The sequence below is a fragment of the Nothoprocta perdicaria genome, unplaced genomic scaffold, assembly GCF_003342845.1.
Source record: "Nothoprocta perdicaria isolate Ctin4 unplaced genomic scaffold, notPer1 scaffold_143, whole genome shotgun sequence".
NCBI lineage: Eukaryota > Metazoa > Chordata > Aves > Tinamiformes > Tinamidae > Nothoprocta > Nothoprocta perdicaria.
This window is the reverse complement of record NW_020454572.1, coordinates 1,057,733-1,084,008: the sequence shown is the minus strand read 5'-3', so window position 1 is coordinate 1,084,008 and position 26,276 is coordinate 1,057,733. Positions and strand designations below refer to the sequence as shown.

Below are 26,276 nucleotides of genomic sequence, written 5' to 3'. Positions count from 1 at the left end.
AAGCCAAACTTCTCCTTGCTACGCACGTAGGAGAGGTGAAAGCCAAGAGTTGTCCTACCTGAAGTGGGGGCCCAGATCAAGCTCTGGAGCAAAGGGTTTGTCGGTGACGATTGTGGTTCCGATGCCGACAGCCTGGACTGGGATCTCATAGGTGCTGTTGTTCTCTACGACCAACTTCACCATGTCCTTGAACTTCTCGGTATCGTCCAAGTTGGCGATGAGGCTCACGGACACCTCGGTCTCGGGGGGAACTACCCCTTCACTGGGTTCAATCCTCCAGCGTGAGCTTCTGTCAGCCTGAAACACAAGCCAAACACAGAGTCAGGGAAGGGAAGCACAGAGGAATGACAGAAAGATGAAGATACCATCAGTGGCAGTAGTGTCTAGAAACAGTGACTCTCTGGAACCTTCTGTAATTCCCCCTCCTGTCCCTGCCTTTAGCAGACTCATTTCATTAACCCACTTTTTGCCCAACCTGAGGGACCTCCATCCTCAGGAGAAGGTTATTCCCCCTCCAGCCCCTCAYTTGCAGGAGGCCCCAAGGGAGCCCTGCTTTGTTTCTCCTGCCTTCGTGGCCAGGGCTGGGTGTGCAGAAAGGCTCGAGGCCAGAGGAGGCCGGCACTGCCCAAATCCCATTGTGGCGACCGCCTGGCTGGGGATGCTGCTGTGGGCCTCGAGCCTCGCTCTGCAAAAGCGGTTGATCCAAACCCCCAATTCCAAAGGCGTCTTTCTTAAGAGCAAGGCAGTGTTTCTCAACAGTGGACCAGAGCACCCAGTTCCCACTGATCACCAGCTGCTGCCTCCCAGTGCCTGAAGGCTTCAGAAAATTCCGCTATAAACATTTATGTCTCTATTAGCTCGGTGTGGATAGGAAAGCAACTGCAATTTTGCAAAAATAGTCATAGTAATGCAATAAACATGGAAGAGGGACGACCACAAAGTATGGCCAGGGGCAGCACTGCTGGGACTGGCAGCACTGCTGGGACTGGCAGCACTGCTGGGACTGGCAGCACTGGGTGGCCATCTGGTGGCACTGAGCTCCATCAGGATGTTGGCCAGCCTAGGGCAGGAGAGCCTCGGGAAGCAAAGCAGCACTTCTAAGCTGGGGAAAACGTCCCAACTAACCCCTCAGCTGACCCCTAAAGTACGACTGACCAGAGAAGCAACAACAAACTGTGTGTTTAAGGTCCTGGCTCAGCGCATAGGTGACAACTCCTTCCCTCGGGCTGACTATGCAGGCCTCTAGGCACTAGCTACCTGCCYTTTCTTATCCCTACACACCTTTCACATTCCAGATCGGCTGCAGTGAATTCTCCATTCTTTTCGGCTGGCATCTCATAGGGTAATATTCTTACATGGCCTTTGAGTTCTGGCTACCTTTCATTTTGTTTTCGGCACCCAAGACATCTCCTGGCCTTGAGCAMGGTGAAGCAGCAGCACTTGAAACCCCAACCCACCACCGAGGGCACGTGACTGGATATGAAGATGGCAAAAGGAGCCAGGCTCATGAGCAGAGCCTGCYTCCCTGCCGGCCCAGAGACACCGGTTGCCACCTTGGACCTCCTGAAGCTCCATTCAAGCACCACCCAAAGGTGACGACCAAGTAGCAATGCAGCCACAAGCAGGTAGGAGAGAGAAGACTGAGCTCACCACATGTCACCCCACCAGCCTTCCTCCCCTTTGCCCGCTCTCCCTGTGGAGCCGATCATAGTCTCAAGGGACCCACTGGGCTGCCATCAGCCAAAGGCTCTCCAGAGGGCACGTCCATAGCAAGCCAGGGGGTGTGAGATTTTCACTGACAACTTTTCCTCTGATTCATGCTGACATAGGGTAGTTAGCTTGAAAAGGAGCCCTCATAGCTCTGCTCCAGAGGTGAAGCTGCAAGTCTGCTATCTGACAAGGCTAATTTATCAACGCCTGGCAATGAGCCAGGCAGCAAATGAGACCCGAGAAACTATCACCAAGGAGAAATGAGAGGCTGTCCAGATGGAGCCAGGGTTTGAATTCCCCAGCGTTATCTACTGCAGACCCACTGGGCCCTGGCAGACCAACAGYTGATGCCAGAGGAGCAAGATCCACATCTTGCCCTCATCCCTTCRGTGAGCAGCTGGTGTAGGTCCAAGGGGCTGCATGATGCATCATCAAAGAGAAACCTGCCAGGACCAAGAGGTTCTGCCAAGGCAGATGAGCTCAGGTTTCTAGGTCAGCTCTGCCAACACAGATGGAGGCTGGGTCCCAGAAGGAGGAAATCTGGAGCCCGATGGGGTCACTACCTCCTTTCATCCACTATGTGGACCATAGGGGTTAAGTGGAGGCCACCATCACTTGGTCAGGGTACTGTTGTGACCCAATTACCTGGAGACACAGTGGTTTTCATTGCTGGACTCCCTATATCACTCCAGGGAAGTCTTCAGCTGCTCCCAAAATAAAAAACAAGTGAGTAAATTGTCATATTTTCTCTTCTTGCACAGGATCAAGGCTAAGCATGAGTGTCACGTTGCCTGCACACGACTGCGTGTGGGGCAGAGGAGTCACACAGACAGCGCTCGGACATCCACCAAGCAAGGCAGCTGGCTCCGTACTAGAAGTGCACCAAGAACCTGGATTCTGCTGCTGAGAGCATGATCTTGGCCATAACTTTGATCCAGTAGCTGAAGAGAGGATTAAAAAAAAAAAAAAAAAAAAAAAAAAGGGGGAAAAGAAAAAAAAAAAAAAAAAAAAAAAATTTTTAGGGGCTGGGCAAAACCTAATTTTTTTTTTTTTTTTTTTTTTTTTTTTTTTTTTTTTTTTTTTTTTTTTTTTTTAAGGTTGGAAGGGACCTCTACAGATCATCTAGTACAACCTTCCTGCTCAAGCAGGCACACCTACAGCATGTGGCACAGGGCGGCATCCAGGCGGGTTTTGAAGACCTCCAGAGTAGGAGACTCCACAACCTCCCTGGGCAGCCTGTTCCACTGCYCTGTCACCCTCACAGTAAAGAAGTTGCTCCTCACCTGGAGACGGAACTTCTTKTGTTTCAGCTTGTGGCCATTACYCCTCGTCCTATCGCTGGCCACCAGTGAGAACAGCTTGTCCCCTTCCTCCCTGCATTCTCCCTTCCTGAACTTATACATATTAATCATATCCCCTCTCAGCCTTCTCCAGAGAAAACAGGCCCAGCTCRCTCAGCCTCTCTTCATACGAGAGATGTTCCATTCCCTTAATCATCCTRGTTGCCCTTCTCTGGACCCTCTCCAGAAGCTCCACGTCCTTCCTATACTGGGGTGCCCAGAACTGAACACAGTACTGAACACAGTTACATCCCACTTGCTCATTGCCAAACGCTCCATGAAACAACACAATAGCTCTATGCACAGAATAGGCAACTATGGTGGCTCTTTTGTCCCCATAGGATCTTGCTTTATTGGGCATCAGAGCCACTGAGCACTACCAATGTTTTGGATATACCATTTAGCCAAGAAACTTGACAGAGATCATTTGCTTYTCCCAGGACAGCTTTCCATTGCAAATACAAGCTGCCCAGATCTGCTTACAGTGACCACGGGCATGGATCTGTGAGATAGCTGGCAGCCCTTAAGGAGCATCTGGGGAGCCATCACCTTCGTTCTCCTAAAGCTGCTTAATGCTGGTTAATTAAAAGCACTTGGACATTCTAGTCTTGCACAAGCCAAAGAGGAAGCAGAACTTGAAAAGGCTGAGAGGGGATCTGATYAACATGTATAAGTTCATGAAGGGGGAATGYAGGGAGGAAGGGGCCAAGCTCTTCYCAGYGGTGGCCAGTGACAGGACAAGGGGCAATGGATATAAAGTTGAAACCCAGGCAGWTCCATCTKCATGTGAGGAAGAAGYTCTTCACTGTGAGGGTGCCAGAGCMCTGGCACAGGCTGCCCAGGGAGGCTGTGGAGKCTCCTTCTCTGGAGGTCTTCCARCCCTGTCTGGATGCCACTCTGCGCCCCGTGCTCTGGGTGTCCCTGCTGGAGCAAGAGGGCTGGACGAGATGATCTCTGGAGGTCCCTTCCAACCTTAACCATTCCGTGATTCTGAGACTCGATAGTCCAAATACAGCTGTATTTCTGACCAAGCTATTCACCCAAGGACAGAGCACTCACACAGTGTCGAGTTGGCCCATCCATGGTTTGCCACCACGTAAAGCCCTAGACTTTTAAGCAGGAATGTCATCTTCCTAGAGCTGGAGACAGCTAGTGCAAAAATAAATAAATAAATAAATAAATAAATAAAATAAACCCACGCACCAAAACCAAATGACTTGCTGTGTTCAAAAATCAAATTCAGGAGTTGGTCCCCAACATTTTATAAATGCCATAGGGAGAACACAGGCCGGGGCCAGGAGCAGCCCCACAGAATGGGTATTGCTGATTCAAGTGGGTCTTCTCAAGCTGCCAAGGGACAAATGGTGGAAGGAACCAGCACAGCACAGCCACCTGCAGCACCGAGCCCCTTCCCCTGCCACAGCTCCTTATGTCAGCGCCATCCACACCTGAGAAAGCCAATTTAACACTCTCTTCCAAATAGCACTGCAGATCTCTGACTGCAAACATTGGAAGGGCATGGCTCTACTTGGGTTGCAAGAAGAAAAACTCCAACAAACCAGCTAATTATTCAGATGCCTGGGAAAAAAAAAGAAAAAAAAGAATAAAGTAGTTTATAGTAAACTTACAAAGAAGGCATCACCAGAGGCTTACCAGATGCCTTCAAAGCAGAGCAGTGCCCTGAAGATTAGGTTGAAGATCAGCTCAAAAGGAGACAGGACCCTCAGAACCAGGGAGCAAAGTCCAATCGTTAGGGGCAGAAACCCCAAGAAAGGTTTTTTTCTCTCCTCCCCAATTACTGGGCACCACAAGGGCAGCATTTCCACCCCACAGCRGCTCCTAACAGCCCCAGCTTGGTGGTTATGCTGGGTATAACGAACCACATGCCAGGCCCATCTTCCCTGATCACAAAGGCCCTGTTGTATTTGATGGACTCGGCACCACTGGTGATGCCAAGAGAGGTCCTGACTAATGAGCGGCTAAAAGGGAAGCCGGAGAGACAAAGAGAAGCCGGAGAGACGAGGGAGACACAGGCAATGATCAAAGGGGCTCTTTGCTAACACAGCCCAGCCTTCCCGCTGCGAGAGCCACCGCTTCTTCCCTCAGTCGATACCACCGTTTCACACCTGTCAATACAGCAAAAATCACCCGGTATTTGAGGAAGGGGGGAAAAGATGACGATGGGGGCAAGGAGGAGGAGTAACAGTCACCTTCTCTCAGCAGGTCACCTCCTTTCTCCAGCCAAGCTGCAAGAGCTCCTCCCGCTTTGACCTATTCCTCTAGCATCCCAGGGGAAAGGAAAAGAGGAGGGATAATCCTTGGCCCTCACAGGATCCACAGGATTCCCAAGGGCACAGAGCTGCAGAGAGACTGGCAAGCAGGGAGCGGGAAGCAGAGAACTACAGTGACACCCCATGCTCCACTGGGAGCCTGAGGAAAAGTCCCCTGGTCATCCCCACGGCCTTGAGAACTCTGGGCAGGACTCGCTGAATTAACTGCCTACATTTGGCAGCCATTGAGCCATTCCCTAGGGATCACTTACCGATTTCCTCCCTCCTTTCCTTGGGATACTCAATCATTACTTGTTAAGGAAAGCTGCCAGCAGCTCCCAAGCAGCATCAAGGAGAAGGGAGGGAGGGAGGGAATCCAACTCCGTCATCCACCTCCCCACACCACTGATCCAAGTTGTCCTGCYGGGACAAGGAGCACAAGCTGGTCAGGAACGGGAAGCACGCAAGGGCTTTCCCGGTTTGAGGACAAAGCAGCAGCTCCGATGTGTTTGCCGTATCCCAAAGACCGCAGGGCTAAGCTCAGCCCAGTGCCCCTTTCCTTTTGCTCCGYGTTTTCCAGGGAAAGCAGCAAGTACAGGAACAGCTGGGGCAAATCCCAAGTGCTGCTGAGAGCCACTCACTTCAAGACCTCCATGCCAGTGACTGCTTGGGGGTCATCACTGAGGCACCATTTGCAGCTCTGTTGCCCAGAATAAGCTGCTCTGATCCAGTAATAATAATATTAATAATAATAATATTAATAATATTAATAATAATAATATTAATAATATTAATAATATTAATAATAATAATAAAGCAACAATAGCAGCTTTCCAGGAGTTGGTGGAAGTCAGGTCTGTGCTCAGAAGAGCTCATGCAACCCAAGGAAGAGCAGGAGGCAGAGAGGACAGAAGGGGAAGGCGACCACATCTGAGCAGCCCATGGCAGAAGCCGGTTTCCTGCACGCCAACGTACCAGCCTGGTGCACCTTATAGGCATGGGCATGCACACGTGACCAAACAGATCTACAGAGTTTACACCTGTATGTTTTCAAGCTGGTGCTTTAGCACTGAGAGAATCCGCCTGCCAGGCAGGTGATGGAGCATCCCACGGAAAACCTCCGATCCAAGTTCTCCATGTTGTTCCAGGCCTCAACAAGAGGACAGCGCTGACGGTACCTCAGCTCCATGGTGCTTCTTGCACGCTGTTAGCTTTTGACAGCCAGCATTCTCTCAGGAGGAAGGTCCTCAACAACCACTCCCAACAGAAGGCTGCTTAATCTCAATACACAACTCTGAAAATTTGTCTTTTTCTTTTTATTTCAGCCTGACTTGCCATTTTAGCTGGAGGGGAGGCTTTATGAAAAGCTGTCTGTGCCCCCAGGACACTGCGGTGCAATCGCACCATTCTGGCCTGGAGATGCTCAGTGCTGCTCCCATTGAGTCACCCAAGGGAGCAGGGGGGACACCCCACTGCATTATGGCACTTTCCTTTGATGTTTTGAACCCGTTTCCCCAGTTTTTACCAGCTCAGTGGTCCTTTAATCTGCTCTCATTCACTTTGCTGAGCTGCCAGTCAGTGCATTACAGCAGTGCTGATCYGCTGCTTTTATCAACGTTGCGATCGATACCCGCTCCTTTCAAGKGCCACCGTGAGCTCTAAACCCCACTACAAACACAAATACAATGAGTTTCTAGATTAGCCATCAAATGGGAGACAAGGAAATCGCAGCTCACTGYCCCGTGATCCCCAAATAAGAAAAGTCCAGGCAGCAGCATTGGCATCTGGGGGCCCACACGGCTTGTGTGGGGAAGCACAAGTGAATGAAARACACTCAAGTCACCCCCAGCCCAGCTAAGGGAGCCCCTTCTGCTCCCCATGGACATGTCTGGGCTGCAAAAAATGGTGTGATGCCTAGTAGGTGTGAAGCTCACCTCATCACGAGTGGTTTAAGGACATARCCTATAAGCTAGAGGATGGGATAACAGGAATTTGAGGAGCAAAGGGCAAAGCAGATGCAGAGTGAGGAAACTGTGCAGAAATCCATATCCTTGCAGCAGCAAAGGACCACGGGGCTCTTCTCTCACAGAGCTCCAAAACTTCCCTAACAGACCTAAATGCCTTACATAAAACAAAGTAAATCAGAGATGATCCACAGGCACATCTGCTCTCACGTTCAGGCAAATTCTCTTCATTATCAGGGGATCACCAGCTAGAACGGGGCTCAGAACCAGAACTCATTGCACCACGTTATCAAGAAGCATTTTGCTTCTGCTCCAAGATAATAGCATGGAAAAGCTGTCTATAAAAAACAGGTCAGAGGCTGTYGCAGACCAGTCACRTTTTTTGGGTTTTTGTTTTTTTTCTGACAATAGTCCCCCTTACACTCACCATCTGTGCCCTGAATGACGCAGGGATGACGGTCTGATTGGAGAGGTGAAGCATGCGGGAGACATCTTGTAGAACTTGGATATGGCCAAAGTCAACCTTGTTTGGATGCACGTAGACAACCGGGCCTTCCCCAGTGCTCACCAGATGGACCTTCTGCTCCCGGCAGCAAGCGGAAAGGACCAAAAAAAAGATTAAAAAATATATTAGCTCAGAGTAGTGTTAGACTCCTGTATAGCCACAGCTGCTGGAAGCTTGTGGTTTTTAATATGGATATAGAAGACCTGGAGARAGCCTGGGATCAAGAGCAATGTCAGCTGGAAGGCAAACTCAAGAGAGCAGCATCAGGAAGAAACAAATCCAGTTTCCCATGCTTCTCGCTTCCTTCACACCCATGCTTCCTTCACACTCTCATCACTCCTTCTACCTCACACCCAATCCTGCCTSTTTTGCTGCTCAAACCACCTCCAGTGGCTTCTGCTGCGGCACAGCCACCCTTGCAGAGGAAGGCTGTGAAMGTCAACCAGTCAACCAGGCTCTTCAGAGTAAAGATCATGCAAGTCAGTTGACTCTAAAGAGTACTTAGGGGTATTTGTGGTGCTGTATGAATAAGCAGCATTATTAATTGCATCTTTCAGACAGTACTTTTTGAGGATCTGAGGCCCTGAGTTTTCCTTCTTGCAGCGCCACAGCAGACTCAACCAGAGGAGGAACGTGGATCCCTTTGCTCAATCACCTTCTCACATCATTAAAAACGACGAGAACTTCTTCAGTCTTGATGGATTTCATCAGACTCAAATATCCAGCGCTCAAACAGGACTTGAATGCCTAAATCCCCAACACCGACAAGCTGCTGTACGCTCCACTGGAGGGCACAGAGTCTAACTTCACCACAAGAAAGTCCAGCCTCTTTGATGTAAACCCTTTAATGATGTCTGACTTGAGGAAACAGCATTGACAGCTGTCAGAACTAGTAGCCCCACTCAGTCAGAGATGCACTGGCCATAAATGCTCTTCTCTCTGCAGGACATGACTGGTTGCAAGTGAAAGAGCCTAAAACTYATGCACCAAAGGTGGAAGCTCCAGAATAACAAGCTATCCAAGATGATAGAGCTTTTATCCGTCAGGGAGGGCAGAGGTCTCTGTGATGCTGCCCATAATTTCTTCCTGGGAAGAATTTAAAAGTGGAGCTGGAGCAACGAATGGTGCTTTTGCCTCTGGGTCAATGCAAAACTAGAGGAGCAAAGGCTGGGCAGAGCCTTCCAAGGTGAGCAAGGTAACAAGCCATCACTGCCAAGGTGCTGTCCCTCCCAGCAGGGCTCTGGATGAAAGAACTGTAAGAAATTTCCCTTTAAAAGTCTATACAGACTTGATCTCAGCAGCTGAAGGCACAATCTAAGTGAGCAGGAGCAAGCTCATATTTTTCTTTTATTGCGATAAACCGCAGCGACTCCTCTGAGGTCAACAGATTTATACCATTTGACCCATATGGCAAGACTCTGCCATCAGGACAAGATATATAACAATATATAATAATATATAACAAGAGTTGGCTGCTGTGCTAGCCCGGAAAGCTTTGGACCAGGCAACTATTGAAGTGATCCTCAAGCTGCAGAGCAGTCTTACAGAAAATGCAAAATTAGCACCCAGCCCAACAGCAAGAATGTACATAGGCACTCGAGCATATGCTGCCTATATGCCCAGTGAGGTTTCTGTGAGCACTCACGGGGTGCTAGCAGCAATTGTGCATAAATGCTGCACATTAAAGATTGACTTAATTGGCACACGTGAATTTGGTCKTCTGCTATTTATTTCCTTAGAGACCGTGAGGATGCCCCAGTTGAAAGGGTCTCCCTCCAGGCTAAAGACTGACATATTCATGTCCAAAGAAATAACAATCGTTAGGATAAGGTGAAGGCTGAGACTGCAGTTTGTTAACCCAAGGGTAAAAGCTTTACAAGAACACTGTAGTTAAAAAAAAATCCAAAAACAAACACAAAAAAAACCAACAATTAAACAACTGGGTTATGTTAGAGGAGAGCAACCTTCCTTTAGAGAGAAGCGTGCCTTGTCATCCTGTTGCCTAGTTTTCATTTAGCTCCACAAAGGCCTACGTTGAGATGCTCAGTGCCATCCGAGGGATCCCGCAGCATCTTCTCCATTCATTTTAATGCGTGTTTAAATCCCTTGGGCTGCCTTCAAAATGCCAGCCCTTCCTCTCTAACGAAAAGCTTAAGGATCCCAACAATCCTCTGACATCTGCTTTCATGCTCAGAGACAGGACAGGCCGTTTTAACACAGTTACTTCCAAAGTTCATATCATTTTAAATTAAACTTTAATTAACTCAACTGGTTCTAGAATTCATACAGATGAAGCTAAGACATAGCAAAGCATTTTTCTGCCTATATTGTGCTGCTGCTTGAACACAAGCCACGTCTTTTAGGGGGAATGAGCCCAACAACACTTYGCCTGGTCCATCTCCAGTTTGGCAGGTAAGTCTCTGTGCTCTGCATATAGACTGTGTGGAGACCCCCGTGTCTTTGGTTGTGGTTTTCAGTACAGAAATGATGGAAACTTCTCAGATATGATGGGCCTGATTTCTGGAAGAGTCTAAATCTAGTCTATCTCAGAACATCACGTGGGCAAGTGTTTCTTAAATRCTGGTAGCAGGATTCAGGCACGTCCCTGCATCATTTAAATCCAAATTTGATGGCTTTGAATCTGAATTGAAAGCAGGAGCAGTTACTTATCTAATATCACAGGAGAGAGAAATGCAGGAACTGTTCTGGGTTTCAGTTTGGGTTCATTATTATCCTGTGTCACAGATCCGGGAGAACATGCAGTGTCACACGCTTTGGGCTGTGTTAATCGTGTCACTTAACATTCATCTCACAAGACCCAGGCTGGTGAGATGCCAAGTTCCTGTCCCATCCTTTTTCTTCACATAAAAAGAAAGTCCTCAGCAGACAGCAGGAGCTGGCCTCTATCCATGTTCTCTCCTCCTTACCTGACTCTTTCCAGGCTGATTCCTGATTCAGCAGTACAGGAGGCCATTAGCAGCCCACTCAGCACACTCTGTGCCTTGCCAAAACAAGTCACAGGGACAACAGACACATCTCCTGGACTCACCAAAGGGGATCCTTCGCTCCCAAACACCGCGACGTGAGCAACTGTGTCTTGCTCTCCTATGACTTGGGCTTCCAGTGTAAAGGGGATCTCCACAGAGCTGTGAGGTGCAATAATCCCACAAGGCAGGGGGCTGAAGTACCACACAGCAGCAGCATCCTTGTGCTCCTGGAAGGGACAGAACCAAAGGCAGTTGCAGCACGACCTTTGGGGAAGTTGTAAACAACTTGATATTTACACCAGGGACAATTTGGCGCAATATTTTTAAAGCAGTCCTAGGAGAAAGCAGAAAGCAGCAAAACTTCATGCAAAACTTCAAGTTTGACATCCTCAGGAGCTCCAAAACCAGTTGTGGGGAAACAGCTCCTATCCCACAGCTGCAGGTGCACAGACTGCTCCACCTCAGGCTCTTGGTGGCTGCCATGGGASTAGCAACGATCACCTTCAGCACCCTGGGGTGCTCTGGCTCTCAGGAGCTGCAGCCTGCATGCCTTGAACACCCCRGGGGGAACACCAGRAGCTGGTGTCCTTTGAGATAAGAGYAGACTCATTTCTCTCTGTAGTGCTTGACAAAAGTGAATGCCCCTTGAGTAACTCATGCAGCTACTGAAACTGAGCCCCTTGTCACCCATGAAGGACGCAGAGCAGCTCTCAGAAGGTTGCACGCTGTCCCCTCTGAAGAGGGACGGCCTCTGGCCACAGAAACCCTAGGGACTTTTCCCCTGGGAATTCTCCCGTCAAGTGAATCAAAATTTGCTGAAAACAGTTTGGGCCCCCTCCTTTGGCAGCAGCTTCTTGCGACCTCAACAATCAGATTAGAGACTTATTCCTCCAGCCTAACGTAGACGTTTTTCCAGCAGCAGGGATCTGGGCAACCCCCCAGTGTTTGTCACGTTCCAGTAGGGAATTCATGTTCCCCCGGGAATGTCACATTGCCCCGGGAAAAGGTGAGCAGGGGAGGCGGATGCAGAGGCAAACCTGTGGCAGGACCCCGTAGCAGCCCGGCAGCTCGCTGTCGTTCACGAGCGTCAGTGTTTGTCCAGAGGGAAATTTTAGGAAGCACCTTCCGAACCTCAGAACAGGGTCGAGCACTCGCAGTGGRGGAACTACACATCTAGACACAGAGATGAGCAAGTGAGCGTTAGAGGTATCAAGCAAAGGCAGTGTTTGATTATTCTTCAAAGAAGGTGAAATGGAACAGGACGCATTTATCACTGTCAGATACTTTAAAAACCCCATGGCAATAAATTAACTGTAATTTCTTTTTTATTCACTTTCTAAATTGGCAGCCTCTCTTTAAAGCGTGCCCAGCTCCAAGTCTCAGCCTGTCAAAGGGCTCAGCATTTGCCAGAGCAGCCGAGTCCTCAACAAGGCGCTGCGCCCCATCCCTGAGCCTGCTGGTGCTTGGAGCCACCTTGCAGACCCCTTATCCACAGGATGATGCCCCTGAGCATCACACAACCTGCTATGCCCCTGTGGCACATCTTGTCTGTCCCAGCCAGGCAGGAGCCTCCTCCTGGGGCAATGGCCCTCGTACCACCAGACAAGATCCAAGGGACACAAGACTCCAGTATCTCACTACAAGCGACTCATTTTCCACAGAGCAGGTGCCCTTGCCCAAAGATCCAGTCGTTTGTCACAGCAACGGAGGGCACAGCCCAGCACCTGCTTTATACAGCGAGTGATGCTCCGTCCCTCATTCCTACAGCTACCTGCTCTTGAAGCCCCAGGGCTTCCTGGGCTCTCTGCTCCCCTCTGCCCTCTCCGTTTCATTTGTTGAAGCTGCATCCAAGCACCAAACACATGATCCTACCAGGGAGAGGCAGCAGCCCCCTGGAGCCCTCTGCCAACGAGGGTCTGCCAAGGTACAGAGGTGACTTGTCCTGCCCTACAGCCTCACAGTAACCCCTGGATCGGCCCGGCTCAGGCACCACAAGCAGACAGCACACGGCAAGGCACTGAAATCTTATGAAAATAACATCCCTCGGGCTATTAAACCCTCATAAATAAATAAATAAATAAATAAATAAATAGGGCTAACTGCATCCTCGCTGTAATTAAACTGACAACTAACAGCACAATGGGACCGATTCTCTGTTACCTGGTTACAGCAAGGACAAATTTAGGCTCGAGCTGCCACCCAACCAAGGGCAAATGCCACATTTTGGTCCCAAGCCCCATTCTGACGGGTGGGAGGGGAGGTGGCTCTCTGGCTAAACACCCAGGAAATCTGCTCTACCTCAAGCACAGGGGAAAAAAACAGGTTGACAAGGGATGCAATCACTGCTCCCTCCACACCAACCCAGGGCTGCTCCTGCCCACGCAGCACAGGGGCTTTTCGACACGTGCTGCTTCTCAAACGCTGTCATTTCTGTGCCTGATTTATTGCCAATGGGGCAACCCATTTGGTAGAAGCAGCTCATCACGTTGCTCTCCTCACGCGGAGACGTGATGAAGCAGCAGGGGCTGCGAGGGCAGCGCCGATACCTCGCTGTGAGGAGCAGCGCCGACACCTCCTGGCCGACACCGTCCACGTCCACCACCAGGGCCAGCTCGTATTTTTTCACCGTGTTGGAGCACAGGGTGACCTGGCAGAAGAGAAGAGCGTCAGATGCTTTGTCGGTGTCCAAGTCGCCTGGTCTGTAAGACTGGTCTATAAAGCACGTCCCTGCAGACCATTAGTGAAGCACTTTGGTCCCATGGGAACCAGGAAATAACGGAGGTGACCCTAGGGACCCCTCTTTAATGGAATCCAGCTCCTACCAACCCACACGTGTGACAAGTAGCTAAAAAAAACACAGGATCACTCACAGGGTCACTCTTGTGGTCCAGCAGCTGCAACAACTAAAACCTGCAGCCCTGGGTCTGTATGTGCCCARTGTCACTCTCTGCTGGCCCAGGGCCACCAGCCCTAGGGCCTCCCTGGTAAGTTCTACTGCCCAAGACACTACAGCATGGAGGAAAATAAGAGTSACTGCACAGGACAAGAGCACAGATCCAAAGGAAATCCGCTGACTTTAACCAAAGGTATTGAGCTTTACATTGGGAAGCCGAGAAGGGAACGTGGCCCAGCAGAGGTTAGGCAGTTCATGGGTGCCACAACTTTTATTGTCACCATTAAATATCACTGCAGTGAGCCCGATTTCCTCTGTTCAACAGGAGAGTGAAAACAAGGCTAGGAAGAAAAGATGACTTCTACTTTGAACAATGGACATTCTGTTTTCAGCAGCCTCCTTCTGTCCTCCTCCTCCCTCTGCTCACTTTAAACCAAAGAAACTGCTGCGAGAAGCTCTCAAAACACATTCATGGCTTCTGTATTTGGCCATACTGCACATGATCTTTGGCTTATGATTTTGAAAACAAACCCATACACGTCCAGAAATGTCCCAAAGACCCGGGTAACCCAAGTCTCACACTGCTGTGCACATCTTCCTTGCATTGGGCTTAAACTAAAGTTCAGTCCCCTCATAAATCAGTGAAGCTCCAGCTCCACCTGCTGAATGATGCCTAGGTGGCCTTGGCCCATACCTGGATGTCCACGAGGCCCTGGGAGCGGATGGTTCCTCTGCAGGGTGTGATGATAAATTCTGTTGGCTTGACATGGCCTCGAACTCCCCTTCTCCAGGATGGCCTAGTATCATCCAAGATCTGAACACAACTGGTTACACTAGGCTCTCCAGGGCCATCTCCAGGGATGCGAAGGGTGAAAGTCATGGGCACCAAGGATGTGTTATTGAGGCAACAGGACAAGGTGCACGGAAAGCCTAAGAAAAACGACACACATGGGAGTTTATGCACGACCTAACCTTGATTCCGGGTAAGAATATTCTATTACAATGAAGCTTGTGCTTGGAATTTAGCTCTTTTCGATTTGAATTATAACTAATTGAGAAGCTAGGCAAGTAATTAATCTTTGCTTGGTTTCCTTTTCCTCTGATCACGGAGACTGCTTCCTCAGAGACACTCAATTCATCTTGGGGATGTCTTAAAGAAATAAAAAAAGAGTCTCTCGTGCTCTCTGTGAGGAGTGCTCTCCCTTCCCTCCCAAAAACCAGCACCAATTATTACTCCTGTWTGAGTACTAATGTACATCCAAGACGACGATAGTAGGTTTATTCTAAAATCTCAGCCAATAAAACCCAAGTTCTGCCACTCTTGCTTAAGCTGAATACAATCTTAACAATCGGGCACACAGTTTTGAATACAGAAAAGCAGCATATAGAAATTGGGTAGAATCTGCATTAAAGATAAAACTGGGWACTACTGCTGATTACATAGCAATGAGTAAAACAGCCTTTAAGCCAGTTTCTTCTGACCCTGTCACAAAATTTTGATCAAATCCCCATCAAATTAATTGCAAGCATAAGATCATGTGGGCTCAGTATAATCAATGATGTGCAACCATCTTTCTGCTGCCTACTGAAAATGGCCACCAAGACCATCTGAACCTGAAGGCTGCTTCTGCTGAGTGGTCATGCTGCTGCCTATGAGCCATCTTGCATATATAATATTAATATTATTATATATTATATACAATATATAATATTCAAGCATAGTAATTAGAAATTAGAATTAGAAAGCCTCAACAAACTCCCCCCGCTACAYACACTAATGCCACCACCACAGCTGGACTAGCTATAGGCACCAACATCGGCCTATAAAACAGGACCAGGAGCTGCTGCTGGAGGTGAAGATCTCAGCGCCGGGCAAAGAACAACTCAGATCATGAGAAGAGCCCTAGCAGGTCARACCAGCAGCCCCTAACTCCAAAGGTGACTGACAGCAGATGTTTTCTAGTCTTCYCCTCACTCTCATCAGCCTTGTTCCTCTCTCCCTTTCCAAGGTCAACTTGCAGCTCCTGGAGATGGCCGCTTCCCTCAGACACAACGCTCTGCCTGCCTGGTGTCCTTACAGCCAAATACCACCCCATTCGTAAGTTTTCAGATGTCAACAGTGACTTAAAACATTTCCTGCCTTGAGTTGTTCAGGAAACTGTTGTTATTCCTCTGGAACACAGCACCAAGAACCAACTGTACTCAACAGGGTTGGCTCAGCTGTTCCCACATTGGCATGTCTGAGATGTCAGGGGCTAAGAAATAAAATGGGGCTAAGAAATAAAATACAGACCTCCTAGGACACCTGGGCCCTTCTGGGAGAAGGTCTGGATGCTACACTGAATCCATAAGGCATCTCCTGGTTTGGGGCCATCAAATTGAAAGCATGATGACTTGTAGCCCACTTGAAGCAGCAAGTCTGATGCTAGCTTAGAAGCCAGCCTGGTTGCCAAATGTTAGCTGAATCCAGATGGTGAGGGGGAAAAAACAAAAATAAAAACATCATCCAGAGATGCAGCATGCAATTTACCTGGACTAGCAACAGCAATGAATGTCCCCTCCAGCAAAGTCTTGGGAAGGCAGGAGGTGCCAAGGACAGGGACAGACTTCACAGGTCGCCAGGCACAGGCAATAGCACCACAGTTAAAAGGGGAAGAAAACCCTACAAAGGCCTGCTTTTTCTTGCTGAATGAGCCTTATTAAAGAAATCAGATTAAATAGGATAAAAACTTGTATTACACAACCATATTTCTTGCTTTCAGTGGGGGCTGCCTGGTGTTTCTTGTTGTTTCATTTATTCAAAAGGAAACAAAGAAGCGAAAGTCAGAGTGGTGATATTGGGAGAAAAGGAAATCTCCCAGGAAAAGCAATTAGTTTTCTTAAAAAGTCTAAGAACAGTATGAAAACACAGAAGCATCCTGGGTGCAGGATGATAATGGCCCTTCAATCAATCCACAATTGATTTCACATTTAAACTTCAGATCATCTCAGTAAAAAGCCTTTTGTGAGGCTGAGATGGAGAATCAGAATCTGCATTTCAATGGGGACACCGTGAATGAGCAGACACAGGCTCTCCCAGCAGAGCTCAGCTTTCCGTGGGGAAGGAGAAGGAGCCTCCAAGGATATCGGTGCCTGCCGCAGAGCTGTTGCTTGGGTATGTTACCTGGTAGTCATCGTGAGGTGCCCTCACAGCACAGAGGAGCTTCTGATATTAAAGGACAGTTCAGTAAAGGTATGGTGTCCATACCTTGCAACACAGACATTTACCCAGAAGTGCTGTAGGTCAGTACATGGTTTAAGCTCCTTTCTCCTGCTGCCCTATTCCCACTTTCTCTGAAGGACAAAGTGCCTTCAGCACAAGTTCCACTGTGATTTTTTTTTTTTTTTTTCCCCCAGAACTTATAGGCAGCACAGTGCAAACCAGTGGGAATCACTGGCCATGTTACGGATAAATCCTTTTGTCTCATCACTCAAAGCCTTTAAAGGTCCCTCTTATTCCTTCTGGATACTGCCATGCTGGAGGCCTATGCTGACACGTTCTAGTGTGTCTGGGATCCAGCTCAGGAACTTTGTCCACTGTGTGCAGTGCTCATGGCAGAAGATTCTCCAAGCAACCAGCTGCCCTCATTATAACCCCCCAGAACCTGCTATAGAGGAACACAAACAAGAGATGCTCTTATGCTGAAATACCYTGCTTTGATAATCCACAGCCTGTGGATCAAGCCCAGGGCGTACTCACCAAAGGAGACATCCCCGAAATGGAGGGCAGGCACATTGAAGTGGAAAGTCGGTCCGATGACGCAGCCCCTAGGAGCAAAACACGAGGCGTTAGTTTGGTTCAAGAGAAGCGCCTCAGTGGTGGCCAGTGACAGGACAAGGGGCAATGGGTGTAAGTYRCAACACAGGCAGTTCCATCTGCATGTGAGGAGGAACTTCTTTCCTGTGAGGGTGCCAGAGCCCTGRCACAGGCTGCCCAGGGAGGTTGTGGAGTCTCCTTCTCCGGAGGTCTTCAAACCCGCCTGGATGCCACCCTGTGCCCCATGCTCTGGGTGTCCCTGCTTGAGCAGGAAGGTTGGACTAGATGATCTCTAGAGGTCCCTTCCAACCTCAGCCATTCTGTGATTCTGTGTTTCATTTTCATCATTCTACAGGAGGATAAAAGCTGCTCTCAGAAGCACCAGGGGCTTCAAATAAACACGACCCCCCACACTCCACACGTCTCCTATGGACAGGAGACAACCTCAATCCAGAGAGCTTCCCTAACCCAGCGGCACTGTGGCATTTCTTAACTGGACACCACGTTTCCACGGAGCATGTGAACATTTTCCCTTAGCACATCTTGGTCCATGCAACCAACATCCACACGGGATTGAGACATAAGTCCCATCCACCATCACTAGAAGAGAAACAGCTCTACCCAGTAGATGCTCATGCAGAGAAAAACAAAAGAAAAAAAGTATGAGCTTCTCAAAGTGCACAAACTGACCCATCTGAGAGAAACTTCTCAGTCAAATCACCCTGGACACATGTCCCAAACCCAGTACACTACCTCCCTCTTACTCAAATTTGGCATGAAGGCTTCAAACTCAGAAAATTCACCAAAATCCACTTCAGTCAGTACTTGGAGCTGCACAACATCCATTAATTGCTTTCCACAGTTGATGGCAATCAGTGACAACTCCAACTCTTCGTTACACAGGGAATTTGTTCATGGGATTGCCACCGTTTCTCTGTCTGGTCTATAAAAGGAATCATTCCCAGCAACCTGCAAGAAGAACCTCCACTCACTTTATACGTGGTGTCCAATTTCCAGCATCCCTAACAACACCACAGAAATAAGCACTCGTGGCCCTGTAAGTTGGTGACTGAGTAAAAAGAATAATCTGCAGYTTGGGCATTTTTTGATGGCAGCTTGAATACAGATGGTCAGAAAGCACTCAGGAAAAAAAAAACATCTTTTTGGAGTTTCAACCCAACGCTAATTCTCAATTCTTGGAGCTGAATCAGTTCCTGAGACAGAGCCCTCAGCAMATCCCTGCTGCTGATCAAGTTTCCTCTCCAAGGACCTCACATAACCAGACCATTTGGAAAATGCCGAAGATTTGCCCTGCCAGACAAGCGGGGAAGCGCCGGCCATTTCTGCTGAGCGCATCCTATCYGAGCTCCAAGAAGTTGGAATGAATGAGAGCCCAAAAGCCTCAGGCAAGAAGCCAAACCAGAACTCAGGGCTCACCGCTGTTAACAGTCCAGCTTGCAAGAAAGAAGGTGGAAAAGCAGTGGTTTGGGCAGCAATGGGGCCTCACTGCAGGATCAGTTAATGCACAGGAGAAGGGTTCCCTTCTGCAGTGCCCTTGGAGAACCTGAAGGAAAACACAAGGTGGAACAGGCATCACTTGGAGTCTCATCCCCAGTCCCTCCTTGGCACCCAATTCTGGTGTAGGGTCCCCTATCCAGTCAAAACAATGGAGATCTTCCATGGAGGACTCAATCCAGCTCACAAAGCCTCCAGGAGAAGATGGCTAATCTTGAACTGGTGGGTAGATATCTCAAGAGAGTTTGAAGACAAACAGCTTCAGTCACGGGGAYAGAGAACAAGAGGTAGCAATGTGGGATTAGGGATCCCTGAAATAAAGACCAATGAAGTCAAGGAGGCAGAGACCATCTCAGAGAGAAATCAGTTGCAATGGAAACACTGAGGGATGGCTGGTTGGGAGCATCTGGAGACGCTGCAGCTCCACCAGAGGGGCTGCAAAGGAGCTGTCACCAGGAAAGACAACCATCAGGATACAGGTGCAAAAAAGCAACAGCAATGCTCTTTCCCTGAGGCAAAAAGTCTCCACTGAGCCTAGGGCTATGCTGGCACAATGGCATAGACCTTGGTCCCCAAGAGCACCAGAAGTCCTGGCTTCATGACAGCAGGGTGCACTGGGAACCAACCATCGGCAGGGAAGCCCAGAACATTTCACTCAGATGTGGGGAAACCAAAAAAAAGCCCTGTGCTTYGCACAGCCCTTTCCTTCCTTGGTCATTACAAGCGTAGAGAGTGGGCAGCATCCGAGGAAAAGCAACTGTGTTCGACCGGGGATAAGCGCATCTCTACAAGCAAAATCTGCCCTTCCTCAAGGAGAAAGCTGCTTATGTAAAAACATCCCATGACCGATTTGGGGGAGGGACAGATGAGAAGAAATTATTTGATTGGGAAATGTTCCCTCTTGATTTCCAAAAAAAGCAGCACTCTCACTCCAAASAGAAAGCCAAGGTAATTGTTTCCCAACCGGAGGTCAACAGACCTACTCACCACTCTGCCTGCAAAGTAATAACCTTGGCTCTTCCTTCTCATCCATTCAAACCTACATCCCTTGCCTCGCTGGTGAATGGACCCCAGATTCCTCTTTGCTTCGTCACTACCTGGCCCAGTGCTTGATCTCAGTATCTCCCCAAGTATGGCCAGCCCCAAAGTTGCTGAACATTCACGCATGGGGCATCTCCCCTATCACACTTGGGATATCCCCAAGATATCCCACCTCACGACCCACACAGAGCAGCAACTGGGACCGCCTCGCATTGCTCCCGAGTGAGCTTCATGCTGCTCATTTTTGCTAGCCTCTGCTCTGACGAGATGCACTGGAGTCAAGAGAGGATCCCCTGAATGCCACACTGCACTCCAAGCCTGCTTGCTTACTCATTTACTTTGGGATTTTTTTTTATTTTATTTTTCTCTGTGAGGATTGTCTTTTCTATCAGCACCAGCCCTTGGGATGATTCCTGAGTCCTGGTGGAGCTGCAGAGCTGCTGGTCTCCTGCACCAACACCTTCCCAGTTGCAGTAAGAAGCTGCTGCAGCGATGCTCCCCAAGAGCAGACAGGACAGCAGGTCCTATCAGGAGAGCGGGTCCCATCACATTAACACAGGCAATGTCACCRAGGACGCTGCTACCCGTTTTGGAGAGGTGACCAATGTGGGAGCTTAAAGTGCTTTGCTCGACTGCAAAAATCTCCTTCCTTTGGAGACTGGACTAGACCATCTCTAGAGGTCCCATCTAACCTCAATCGTTGTGACTCCATGATTCCCAAAGCGACTGAAAACTTCCCCAGTTAAACTGTGTCCTGGAAGTACAGGAGCACAGTCACCTCAGCTGCTGCCAGCGAGCAATTGCAGGGCTCAAAATGGAGTCAAGGTGGAAAAATGCTTGGCTCTGATCCTGGCATCCCAAATGTAAGGTCTTAGATGGTGCCTCTTTCTCTTTGCTCTACTGTAAAACAAGGATATTGGTACAAGTGTCCCAGTAGCACCAGGAGAGGTACCCGAAGACAGCGAGTCCCTGATGCAAACACCCAACTCCTACAATTCTCCTTACCTGATAGTCAAGGTCACAGGATCAGGGGATCCATTAACGCTGAACCGGAATTCTTCTGTGAACTCCCCCAGGATGGTGGACCTAAAGGAGATCTGGATGACCTGGAGCTCCTCCGGTAAAATGAGGCCCTCGCAAGGGTGGAAAGTAAAGCAGGAGCCCAGAGCCGTAGACGGAGGGTCCACGCTGAAGAGGGCATCGATGGCTCCTTTGTTGAACAGGATAGCCTGGAGTGGCAAGAAAAGCAAAGCCAGATCTGTAAGGAACCTTCCTCTCACACAAAAGGCTGCTTTACAGGTGTTAGTAGCTTAATTAGAAAAACAAAGGCAGAAGATGATGTACGCTGCTTCCTGGCAGAGGCCAAGACAAAGGCAACGGGACAAACTCTGCCTTTGGGTTTGCTCATGCAAGGCAGCAGGAAGGCCAGGGAGAGTCACCCTGGGTTCACTCCGGTCACAGCCAGTGGACCTGTGGTGCAAAGCAGCTCCAGGCACAACCGGGTCGATTCGGAACAGGTCCTGGGAGCAGAGCAGGGCCAGCGGTGCTGGCAAATCATCACCTCACCGTTTGTGGCCTCAGTAACCGAAGCTTGTTAAGAGCCAGGCGCTGCCAGCTTCCATTGCAGCCTACGTGACTCCCATCAGCACTGCATTTGCTGCTGTATCACCTCAAAACATACTCGCTCCTTACTGGAAATTGGGAACAGAAGCCTCCCAGCAAAGGGAAATGCAACAGAYCTTGTGTTCTACAGCTAAAGGGGGAGATCAGACAGAAACAAATACAGCAATGAAAGACCAAAAGAATGATTTTATTTGGGTGAATGGCACTCTAGAAGCTTTCTTCACACCAGCATCAAGGATGGCCTTTGCTGGGGTCTGGATCCTTCTGTCTGATATTCCCATCTTCACCAAGTGTTTCAGGTGAGAGAGATCACAGTGGAGCAAGGCAAAAATACTAGGCTCTTAATCTACTTATTCTACCAGTCTTCTACACATAAGCCCCCTATTGATTGCATAAAGCCAAAGAACCACCTAGACAGCACAATAGCCACATTTGGAATTCTTCCTAGGCTCTGCCACCACACACATTTTCATCTTCTTACCATTTTTCTTTAATCTGCTAATTCTTTTGTCTCTGCTCAACRAGAACACTCAGGAAAGAAAAGTGGTGAGGAGGATACGAGCTCTACATGCTCTAAGGAGCCTCCTCCCTAAATGTGCACAGGCATCAATAAAGATTGCAGCTGATTTGCAAGACACTGCAAATTGAGAACCAACGCCACATTTTGCTGCACATTCAAGAGAACTGCTGCCTCAAACATGCCCCAGTTGCTCCCTGCTTCTTCAGCTTCAGTTCTTTCCTAGAGGTCAAGTTCTGTCAGCAAGTACTGCCTGGAGGTCACCAAACRTGTAATTTTTCCAATTGCTGCAGGGCAAAATCCTGCTGTTTGCACAGATTCTTTTCACCTGGATGGGATTTCTTTTCCCTTGCAAGATGAAGCGGCAAAGCTGAGGAAGCAGCAGAAAAATGGTGCATTTTTCTTTTTTTTTTTTTTCCTAATTTTTGCAGCTGCTGCTGCAAATATTTTCACACATTGGAGCTCCTCGATGGTAAACCTGAACACTCCTCTCTTATATTTGACATCCTGGTTACAAATGGCACTTAGGGAGGCCACACTGAGCTGAGATCTACCCACAGCCGAGCTGCTTAGGACAGCACTAACAGCATCATCTACTTACTCATACTTTCCCAAGTAATGAAAAGAATAAATTGAAACAGAGAGAGGCAATAAAGTATCAGCATTAAAAATGCATACAGAGGAAAATATTTTTGTACRGAAACACCTTAGCGTGCCCTTCCCTGTCACAACCAGGCTTTTCAAAGTATCTGGCATGATGCATGGCCTCATTTACTACCTCTTTAGGTTCCTTTGTTCTTCATTTGTGCAGAGATTTGAGGTCGCTGTGGGGGGTAGAGAAAGTGAAGTTGCCTTTGCTTCCACTGCAGAAATTCTCTACTCTTTCTAGAGTTGGAGCTGTACCAAGAGCAACGCATGGCGAGATGTAGGCAGGGAAAGCACTCCAAGCTCAATGGCCAGGGACAATTTTGAGCAGGAAGACTATTTGGAGCAACTCTTGTGAACAGAGACACCTTCCAGACCCTGTAAGAATGCCCAGAATGGGCCAACCCCCCTGAATATGATTATTATGGGTGTGCTAGCTCCCCTGTCCCCAACAGCACAAGCAGGCACGTCCCCGCTCACCTCRTAGCTGTGCGTTGAGCTGACGAAAACCTTCCCGATGTCGAGCTGGTCGAAGCTGAAGCGGAGTCGGGGCCCGATGCCTTCCCCCCGGAGGCGCAGCGGGAGCCTGGTGGCGCGACCTGCGGAGAGATCGTCCTTTCGGGACAGCCCTTGCCCTCCTGCTGCCCTGGATCTTGCCCATTACCTCGGTGCAAAAGCCCACAGGGCCCCTGCTGATGGGACCRGCTCAAGATGCTCCACTAGAAAACACTGAAAAGCCCCCAAGTTGCACACAACCGTCACTGYAGCTTTTGTTGCAAAAACATTCCTCTCTCCTACAGGCTTCTTTGGCGAGATACTCAGTATTTATYGAAAAATTAGGGATTAAATGGTTGCCTTCACAAAATTCTTCTGCACAGTTGTTCAGAATATCCTACATAGCTTCCTGCCAGAAGGAAGGAACCAGCTATGGTAACACGGTGACTTGACCRCAGCTCGAAAAACTCTCCTGAAAAACAGCCTGGACCTGTTTCGATGATCATTGACCTTCTGATCTCACAGCCATGCCTGAGAGCATCCAAAGCCAGAAAATAATTGGTATGGAGCTTTTGTTATATTCAACATGCAAGTGGATACAGCCAAAGCCTGGCTGATAGCAGGGCGCRGAGCTGTGCTGTAGAGCTTGGCTATTAGTCAGAGGGAGGGCTGGGGATTTCTAGTTCACGGATACTGCAGAAGAGGCTGTATTTGCTGCTTGCTGGCAAAAGGCTTGTTCATCTCGCATCACGTGTGGTTTAATTCTCATCAGAAAGACTTGCCAGGTGTATATCATCACTGCTCTTGGGAATTGCAACACTGAGGGACAGGAGTTTGCCCATGGTCACCTCATACAGKGCACAGACTGATAGGAGAGACTCAGCCCGTGGTTGCTGCAATTGAGTGGCAAGTTTCCTCGYGGAGCACCTGCCCAGGCTCTCTTGGGAGCCTAAAGAAACCTTTTTTTCTTCCCCTACACTCATCCTGGAAACCCCAGAATTTTCRCTCTTCCTCCTTCCAGCTGAACCTCAAGAGCCAGTTTCATCTGCAGGATTAATTAGGAAAGTTCATTCGCTGCTTAAATATTTGCCAAGAGCCAATTCCACACCCCTGYTCCTCCTAAGGGCCAGATCTGCAAGCTGTACAGTGCTGATGAGCTCAGGACATCACCTCATRCAGAGGCATCTGCCGAGCAATTTGGGGAGGGCATCTGCAAAAAGGGCAGAGGCCAAAGCCCCTTTCCCAAGGGGAGACAAGGGCAGCTCCAGCCTGTACAACTCACCAGGCTGCAGCAAAACTGAAATATCCCCRACAAAGGGCACACAGGCCACCTGCAAGCCATGCTCCAAAGGGCCTTGTGACTGGCACGCAAGATGTGTGCGGAATGCAGTCACAAAATTAATGAACTAGTTAAAGCTGGTTATTTTTATTTACTTTTTTTGCACCAAGGGAGCTTGACTGTGACTCTCCATTCCTGACGATACAGAGGAGCAACTCTATTTTACAAGGGACAGGAGAGGGTAGCCTCATGGTTCCAACAACATCCTTGATGTCCCCCGGGGATTCAGTGGATGAGTGTGGAGCAGAGCTAAGTTCTCCTGGGGGCCAGCGTGGGGATTGAAAGAGCAGCGTCCCTGACCCAACGCAGGGGCTTTGGCCCATGTCAGCTTCACAATTTGCAAACCAGCTCAAGATTCGCATGCAAGTCACCTTCTAGTTCCCCTACAACACCTCGTCCTCCTCAAGTAACCCCTGGGGAGGCTGGAGCAACCTCATGGATTCCCCCTATCACCAAAGCAAGAGTCTCAGGCCCAGGAGCACTTTGGATCCGGGAGGAATCCCTCGGGAAYGACTTCTCAAAAGCAGCCTTGCGTTCCCCAGCTCCAACAACTGCAGCTGGTGGGCAGGAAGACAGTTTGTTAGCACMAGCCCTGTGTAATTACCGTAGGTGGCATTTGCCAAGTAAACCCTATGCAATTACTGTATAAATAAAAAGCTGTTTCCTGACATTTGTATCCGCCAGCTTGGAGTGCTATGGCAGGCAGCAAAGCAGCCGTGCGAGTGACTCCACCGCCCTCCAAAACAGGAATCTGGATGCTGCAAGRATCAGGGGCTTCACGTACCCAGGAGATGGGGTGGAAAGATGGGGAAGCCCACAGGGTCCCTGCACGGACCCCTTTGCTGGCAATCTCTCACTCGCAGAAAAACACCTTAAGATACTTTAAAAAGCAGCACGTAAGAAAGGCACAGAGCCCAAGAGGAAGGGCACAGTAACACAAACAGCACAGCCTGGTGCAAGCACTCCCTGCCCGTGCCAGCACAGCAAAAGCGTCACCTCTCAGGGCAGAGGGAGGGACATTTGGGCAGGTGAATAATTGCTCCCAGCAGAAGCCACGACAGCCCTTCCGTCGGACAGGAYGGGCACAGAGCTCACCTGGCACAGGCTGCTTGGACTACACTTTCTGGGGACRGTTTTGGCTCTGCTGAGTACAGCAAGCTCCGTGCATGGCAACCTGGATGAACCCGAAACTTTGAGCCCCAAGGTGACAATTCCCATGCAGGGAGAGATGCAGTGACAAGAGATGTCTACAAGGGTTTAGTGCTATTCTCCTAAAGTTGTTCTCATAAGAGCCAAAAGGGCTGGAAGGCTCTTTTGGGGTCTCATCATCCCCATGGGTAAGAGAAGGTGTGACYGTACCTGAGATGTCGCAGTAGACAGTTTGCTGATAGAATCTGGCTTCCCGAGGTTGAAAGATCACATTAATTTCAGCTGTAGAGTTGGGCCAGACATCTCCCTCCTAAAACAAAAGAGGATGAGGAACAGTTCATCTTCAAATGTTACATTTCACATTTTCAGCCAAAGCCTCGCAGCCTCTATTTACAGCGTCCATAACGAGCAAGGAGCAAGTGAACATTTGTCAGTAAAATTTACAGGAAAGTCTGAGAACAGCTGCAAAAAATTCTCTCATTCCCTT

General features: G+C 49.0%; 1 protein-coding gene across 1 annotated transcript in view; it reads right to left on the bottom strand.

Moving 5' to 3' along the window:
- The window catches only part of HYDIN (HYDIN, axonemal central pair apparatus protein), a 120,990-nt gene that overhangs the window by 58,808 nt on the left and 35,906 nt on the right, over positions 1 to 26,276 (bottom strand). The window contains exons 9-18 of the mRNA XM_026034340.1: positions 26,000 to 26,099; positions 23,287 to 23,405; positions 21,027 to 21,250; positions 17,409 to 17,476; positions 14,364 to 14,599; positions 13,323 to 13,423; positions 11,814 to 11,949; positions 10,839 to 11,003; positions 7,712 to 7,864; positions 59 to 297 (exon numbers count right to left, since the gene is read on the bottom strand). Coding sequence (XP_025890125.1) covers positions 59 to 297; positions 7,712 to 7,864; positions 10,839 to 11,003; positions 11,814 to 11,949; positions 13,323 to 13,423; positions 14,364 to 14,599; positions 17,409 to 17,476; positions 21,027 to 21,250; positions 23,287 to 23,405; positions 26,000 to 26,099 — 1,541 coding nt within the window. The remainder of the gene's footprint in view (positions 1 to 58; positions 298 to 7,711; positions 7,865 to 10,838; positions 11,004 to 11,813; positions 11,950 to 13,322; positions 13,424 to 14,363; positions 14,600 to 17,408; positions 17,477 to 21,026; positions 21,251 to 23,286; positions 23,406 to 25,999; positions 26,100 to 26,276) is intronic.